An 8265-nucleotide genomic window follows, 5' to 3' on the forward strand; every position below is an offset into this window, starting at 1 on the left:
CCACCACAATCTTGAAGACTGGTCTCACGAAGCAGGTTGGGTGCCTAACACTCCCAATCCTGTAAATATAGCCCTCAAACTTATATCAACGGTTAGTAAATTTGGCTTATCCTTGTAATTTTCTCTTTCTAGATTGTAAGGAATCAGAGCGAGGCACTTTTATTTTAGATTGTAATTAGGGCCAAAGCCATGAAATTTTCTAATTATTATCAAAGAGATATACAATTTCAATTTCAGATCATCAATAACAATGATATATTTTTCAGTTCTTTTGGTTTTCTTCTTTTTCCAATTAAATAAATGGATAGAATAACAACAGTAGGATCTCTCTATTGTCTCTTGAGAGGCAATAACATGACCCCACCCCATTCGGGTGGGCCAAGTGCCAAAACCCACAGTTCTTAGGTTTGGGCCAAATGCGCGGTCTCTCACAATTACACAAACTTGTCCTACATATGTGTGGAACAAACACAGAACTCATAATAACCCATATATAAGCTGAATTGCAATGAATTTAAAAGGGACACATCACTAGCCAACAGCGTGCTTCCCAAGCATTAAAATCTCTCACAAGTAGCAGCAAGAACATCTCTCCTTTACTATCATGAACAAAAATGTCCAAACCAAAATGATTATATCCTGTTGACAACAGTGCCTATGTGTAATATGTAAGGTGTATGAACACTTTGGTAAAAATAGGCTACAAGAATGAAATAGTCTTGTAACTAGGAAAAGTTGGTGTAATCTCCTCATCTTCCATTGCATTTTGAAAGGTCCTTGATGAAGGCATTGATGTTCATTTCAGATGATCCCTCTTTTGCAATTGCTTGTTGACATATTTGTTGAAGTTCGCTTGCTCTTGTCCTCATTGCTTTCATTTCATTACTTTCTAAGTTCATGAATCTCTGCAACAGGCTTGCAATTTCCTTTCTTGTCACCAAACTTTCTCCTCTCACATCTTGCTTCACCCTCCATCCAATCTTCCAATCCTCCACAATAAGCTTACTATTTTGCATTTGATCCATACCTATGGGGAAGGTAAGAAGAGGAACACCACAAAACACACCTTCTTGAGTGGAACTCCAACCGCAATGAGTCCAAAAGCCCCCTATAGAAGAATGAGACAACACACTCAATTGATCACACCAAGGCACTACCAAACCCATATCACCACAAATCTCTTTCAACCTACTAGTCTCACCGCGCGCCACCCACAAAAATCTAACCCCACTATCGTGCAAACCAGCTGCAATGTCATCTATTTGGGCACTAGAAAATGAAAGATAGCTTCCCATTGAAATGTATAGAACAGAACTTCTTGGTTGGCAATCTAGCCATTCTATATGGTTAAGGTCATTGTGGTTATTACTTTCTAAGTAATTTTTTCCAAGATTGAAGTAAGGAATGGTTGGGCCAATAGTATATATGGGCATTGGCAAATCTGTTTTTAGAACATCAATAACTTGAGATTCAAGCTCGTAGGTGGAATTGAATAAGAGATATTGTGTTTTGGTCACCCATGAAAAAGCTTCGAGGATCCTATGCAATATTTTTTGGTTCCTCAAAACAATCGATGAAGGAAGATCTACTAGACGAATGGAAGAAATTCCAGGGATATAGTCTACAAGCTCATCGCCATTTGCTATAGAATGCATACCAAAAAAAAAAAAATTGTATCAATAGAAATTAGCATTTAAAAAACGTACATTAATTATCTTGGTGCATAAATAAAGAAACCCTCTGTGATAGTTAAAAGTACTTCATTCTCTGCAAATTCAAAGTTTGTATACTTTGCTTGAATAGATTGAGATAATAAAGATGACAAATAATTTATTAAAAAAATAAAGTAATAATCTAAGTACTCATCCTTGTTAAATAACTTGGACAAAAATTTTATAATTCTTTATGTACTAGACCTTAACTTCTTTTAGACTTTTTCCCTTCTCCTCACGTGTGTATTAAAATGCTTAGAATTCTAAAAAAAAAAAAAAAGATTGTATTAATTACTACAACATAAAGGTGACATGTGCTATCCTCTTTTAAGACACTCAACATTTTGGTTCATTACCCAATATACTAATATTGTTGAATAAAATTAATTAAGAACATAAAATACAAAATCTAAAGAAGTGTAATAATGCTATTTTCAAATAAATATATGTTTTATACATAAATTGTTATCATTAGATACTCTCAAATATAATGAACTTGCTACACCAAAGTCCACGCAATATACAAATAAATCATTTGACACAAATATATGACATAAATTTAAAAAGTCACATTAATAAGTTAAGTTTAGTATTACCTAATAATTTTTTGAAGTTTTGTATTATCCACATCTACTAGCTAAATAATAATTACTCTACTTAATTAGTAGCATACTATGCTAATAAAAAGAAGGGAAAAGTTAATTTAGGAAAGTTTTTATAGAAAAAGAAATATTTTTGACAGATTTTTTTTTTTAAATTTCCTATAAATAAAGTGGTATTAAAATTTTACTAAAATAATTTATTAACAATTACTCCGAGAGCATTTTTTAATAAATTATTTTAGAAAAAAATTTATAAAAAAAATAAAAAAAGTAATTAAGTTTTTGACAATTTTTTGTATTTATCATAAAAATAATAACAAAACTATTACTATTAAAATTGTTAGGAAGACGCCTATTAACAGACTCCAAAAAAAAGAAAAAAAGAAAAGATATGTTTAATAATGAAAGACCTCACCAGATACGTCAAATGGGAAGTGACCATTCTGAGACAAAAGATCGAAATGGTGGAACACCGTGAACATCGACGCAGCCATCGGCCAAAACGACGCCAACGGGATGTTCCTCCGCTTCCCTACACCAACCGCCCAAAACAGAAAAGTTTCGGCCAAGATAACTGTCGCCGGCGGCTCAAGCCGACCGAGGAGGCACTCAAACGGAGCTTCCAACTTAGTCATGGTAGCTTCGAAGAAGGAGTTATGGTCAGCGGCACGAACTAGCTCGGAAGGGACAACGTTAGGAACGGTGGCGAAGCGGATGTTGTCGGGTTTAGGTTCGGCGCCGATGAAGCCAAGCCATTCTTCGGTGACAACAAAGGTGAAGATGGTGTCGATGTTGGTCGTTTCGTTTGTCTTTGAAGCTAATATCTTACAGAGGTTCATCATGGCGTTGATGTGGCTGCGACCTGGGTAAGGCATGGCCACCACGTGGTACAACGTGGATGCTTCTTCAGCTTTGACGGAATCCATCTCCGGATTCTGACGTTGTTGAAGGATGATTTATCAGCTTATATTGAAGTGAAAGTGTGGAAGGAGATTGTAGCCAGTGATTTAACATAGGAGATTTGTAATTACAAATAGTATTGGGATGCAAACTTTCTCACGTTGTACACGTGTGATTGCAATACAAGTGATAAAGGGCATTTGGTAAAAGAAATTTAGTACCGTTTGTAAGAATACTTGTAGGTAGAAAAGTATTATAGAAATTTGTGTATTGTTGTTTAAACCATGAAATTTAATGTTTAAATCATATATTAACAAGTTTGCAAATTGTGATATAGGTCTTATTTAGTAACAGTATCTAAATAATGAAAATTGTTGTTTAAACATTACAAAACATATTTTTATACATTTTTTTGTCCAGTCATTTTTTTACAAAACTTAAATAATATTATTAGAAATTTCTTACCGAATGAGATTATAATCACATATTAACAAGTTTGCAATTTGTATATGGTGGCTCAAGTCAGCCTCTCTGGTCCCGAAAATGATATGTTGTACCCGGCATATATGCCGGGTGTCTCACACAGAGGCGGGCCCCACAATGTGTGGGACCCGCCACTATGTGAGTGACCGGCATATATGTCGGGTACACCATATACCGGCTCCTCTGGTCCCCTCTAAAATAATTTTTTGAAAATTACTTTTAACTCATTGCGTTTAGTAGACGTGGACTGTGGACCACATGGCCAAGGCCCCAAGCCCATGATCTTTTTAAAAATAATATAGTTATATTTTGATTTTTAAATATATATTTTTAGATGACCATTCAAAATTGATTTATGTGCGTGTGTAGATAATATTTAGTATATGTAATTTATTAGTCTCCCAAACTATCATTCAACTTTCCTTTATAATAGCCTCTCCAAAAAAAAAAAATTTCGTTTATAATGGTTCACAACCCACACCCCACGATCTTGTTTTAACTCTTAATAAGACTAAAATGACTTAGTTCTCTCATAGTTCAACAAAAAAGTCAATTAAATTCATTTTTTCTTTTATGCTATGTTTAGAAAGTCAAGACAAAATTTATTTTTCACTTTGCATTTGATCAAAGATAGGTAAAAAGTATAATATTGTTCTTAATTTAAGCACATATCTTGATTGAAACTTTTGTTATACATCTATTACCCTCGCGTAATGTTTTACTTAATATCCATAAGATGACATATAATATATAAAATAATTTATTATCACATTTTAATCCCCCTCCAAAGATAATTAAATTCATGACTCCACCGTTGATTGTGTGACAACTAAAAAAAAATTCATACTTACTTCACTTGATTTAGCCATGTCATCTGTTTAAATAATTTGTTAAATTATATAATTTAATGTATATAAACTGTCAAATAAAAAGATTTGAGAATATTCCGCCAAATAATTAGTTTAGAGGAAAACCTAATTTGAGTGATATTTTTTTGGAAGAGTACAAAAGATTAAAAAAAAAAAAAAAAAACTAAAGTTTTATCATTACCACACATTAAACCTCATATTTTTAAATAGAACACTTTAAAGTTTGAACCTCAAACTTTCAAAAATGTACATTTGATCTTGTGTGGGGGTGAGATTTATTTGGGGGTATTTTTTTTGTTTGGATACAATTATGAAATATGGGGGGTTTTTAAAGTGTCATTTAAGAATCTGTGGTTTAGTGTGTTCGTCTATAACAGTACGGGATTTTTTTTTTTATTGGAACGGGATTTTTTTTTTATTGGAACGGGATTTTTTTATGGGTATTTCCCCTCCTTTTTTTTTTAATTTTTTTATAAGTTCTTTGTTTGAGTGATAATATAATATTGTAGCTTTTTTTTTATTTTTTATGGGATATAATATTGTAGCTTAATGTGTACAGTTATATAGTGACGCATGCCATGACGTCAGGCTCAGGACAAGAAGGAAAACATTTGTTAATTATCTACTTCCTCTCTTCTAATGAATTGTTAATTTTTTTCACGTCGGATCTGATTTTGAAAGAATCACAAATATAAAAAATGCAAACACATTCAAAGTAAGCAGTTCAACTAAGGCTATGTTTGATTTTAAGGGAATGGGGAAGAAAAGAAAGGAACATGAGATAAATGAAATGAAATCCTGTGTTTGGTTAGGATGGATGAAGTGAAGGCAGGGGCGGAGCTAGGAATTTTTATTTGAGGGGTTAAGTTGCGGCACTAATATACTTATTAAGACAACCTGCACACACACACGCTTTTTTATTTGATAAGTTATATATGTACACACACAACCAAAAAAAAAAATTGCATAGTATTTTCAATTAAAATTATGTTTGATGATGATCTTTCATAAAATAAAATTCATTTTGTGTAAAATTATTTAAAAGTTTCATTTTCAATACAAATTATCATACTTTATACTAAAGTAAGTAAAAAATCTTTTAACTGAATTAATAGAATTTTCAAAAACATGATTAATCCAAAACTTGGAGGAATAAGTTATGTTTTAAATATATGTGAAGCTATCTTGCTTTATCCCATTATGTGGCAACTGAAGAGACATTTCATGTGTAGTTTTAGTGATAAAATTTTTCTAATAAGTTAATGACTTATTAATCACACATAACAGGTTGAAAAAGATAAATCCAAACATGTTTGATGCCAAACTTTATTAAATATTTAACAGATTTAAAACCACATTTTACAATAAAAAATAAAATTATGTTTCCATAACTATTAGACCAATTTTTTTTAAGAGCATCATTGGATTAATTCAAATATTTAAAGGGGCTAACTCTTATTTTTGTACGCTAAATTTTGAAAACATTAAAATAATTATATATATAAGGACACTGAAAATAAAAGCCCAAGCCTACTTAGAACAGTGGTACCTTATCCTTCAAATCAAGCCCAAGCAATAGATTTTTAAGAGAATGGGTCTCTAACTCAAGTGCAATGTAAAGATAAGGCCAAGTCCAAGATTGTTTAATCCAAAGTAACAGATAAGTGCACTTAGAACAATAATTGAGGATAATACCCTCCTCGGGCGGGTCCAAGGATAAATCTCTTATAAATAAGTTAAGCTCATGTTCCTTACAAGGCAATCCTCTGTTCTCTCACTTTTTTTTCTTCTTTTTTTTGTGTGGAGATTGTCCCTCCGCTTTTTGGGGGGGGGGGGGGGGGGGGGGGGGTTATCTCTCTTTTATAGTCCTTTCCTTAGAATTCCAACCCTGCACATGTACGTTTCAGGTGATCCTTTAGGATATTTGTTCCATCTGGACCCTTCTAGAGGTGGTAGAGGGAGTTGCTAGCTATGATGTTGCTGTTTAAATATCATTTCCTTATTAATGCAGCTGGTTAGGTTGGTGCAGAGTATTGAATGCGGAGGTGGGAGGTGTCTTCTTCAGGAAGCTTCCTCTTACCACCCTCGCAGGTCTTGTTTCCTCGCGTTGTTATCAAGGAAGTCAATACCGTACCCGAGGCTGTACCGGTTTGGCCAGCGATATGATATATTTCAGGTACCGATCAATACCGATGTACCGTTACGGATTTACCGCAATTTATACACACACACACACACACACACACACACACACACACACACACACACACATATATATATATATATATGAATTTATATAAATAATTAGAACTTATTAATCTTAAAACATAACTTAATATATTTAATTAGAACTTAAATTCCTATTTATTTTGTTTATGCTACTAGCCCATGTCCACGCTATTTCAAACCTCTATCCAAGCCCAACATTTTATTTGACTACCCAATAAAACTTTTAGAGCAGAGAATTGATATTGAATGATAAACAATTTCCCATGAAACAAGAGTGGTGGACAGCTATTGGAGTAATATTTGACTATTTGTACAATTTCTTATAATTCCAAGAAAGCTTTTTAACCATTCACTTCAATTCAAAAAAAATTACCCATCACGTGAGGGGTCAGTAGAATCAAACTCACGCCAGTCACACACTCACACAGCAAGCAACACACAAATTAAGACCCATATAAAACAAAAATATAGAAGAAAATAAACCAAAGGAGCAGACCAAATGAATAAGAAAAAGACGACGACAAAGAAGAGAGATAGATCAACAAGGTGAGGGTGACAAAGAAGCATGTTTACTGCGTAGGCGACGTGATCGATGCTAATCCAGTAAGTTATTGAGAGGAGGGAGAGCAACTTTTAGATCTGATAGTTAACTCTTTTTTGTTTCGGTCCGGTATGCATTTATCGGCTGGAATCCGATATTTGCTCCGGTATGACTGGACAACCCGGTAAGATCAGTATTTAATCCGGCACGAAACTCAGGCATTTCTGTACTGGAGTAGGTGTCGGTACAAAAATTTCCGATCATACCGGCTAGTACGGTACGAGATTCACTACCTTGGTTGTTATCCTTTCCTTTGTCCTTAGGCTTCAAAAGGGTGCCAGTCATCCTTTGGCTCTCTTACTCTTCTCGAGTAGGCGTAGTCCTTTGAGTTGGCCTATCTTTCTTCGCTTGGATTGGACAAATTCGTCCTTGGATTGGGCTTTCCGGTCCTTGGCTCCCACACATATATATTTAGGATAATTTCAAAATTAGGGGGGGGGGGCCGTGGCCCCCCACCCATGAACATGGCTTCGTCCCTAGGTGAAGGAAAGAAAAAAAAAATGGAGGATTCATTTTCATCTGATAATGTCGAAAAATCACCAATTAGTTGCACGGTCCTCATAAGCTTGAAACAATACTTGCACAACAAAAGAAGAAGACCTAACAAAGAGCACCAGTGTGGTGCCAGCCAAAAACCCTTTGAAGGTCAAATTAGAATTTTTCACAACTCTAGAGTGCCAAAGCTGAGATGAATTATGCGTACCTTGTATTCTGAGGGCTCATGGGTTTTTATAGTAGAGTTGGCATCCGTTTCTTGCGCATCAAGGCGTTTCCTTCTAGGGAAAATCCCCCTTAACGAGCGTATATTACAGAATCCTTTGCTAGTTAGAAATCTTCTTATATTGGGATTCTTTAAAGTTAATCGTGAG

General features: G+C 34.2%; 1 protein-coding gene across 1 annotated transcript; it reads right to left on the reverse strand.

Annotated features, from left to right (window-relative positions):
• Positions 1 to 271: 271 nt before the first annotated feature.
• LOC142621689 (UDP-glycosyltransferase 87A1-like) lies at positions 272 to 3466 on the reverse strand. The gene is made up of 2 exons (XM_075795025.1): positions 2730 to 3466; positions 272 to 1642 (listed from the first exon to the last, which is right to left on the reverse strand). The coding sequence occupies exons 1-2, from the start codon at positions 3238 to 3240 to the stop codon at positions 750 to 752; spliced, it is 1404 nt and encodes a 467-aa protein (XP_075651140.1). The 5' UTR covers positions 3241 to 3466; the 3' UTR covers positions 272 to 749.
• Positions 3467 to 8265: the final 4799 nt, after the last annotated feature.

This window comes from Castanea sativa, chromosome 1 (assembly GCF_040712315.1).
Source record: "Castanea sativa cultivar Marrone di Chiusa Pesio chromosome 1, ASM4071231v1".
NCBI classification, from domain to species: domain Eukaryota; kingdom Viridiplantae; phylum Streptophyta; class Magnoliopsida; order Fagales; family Fagaceae; genus Castanea; species Castanea sativa.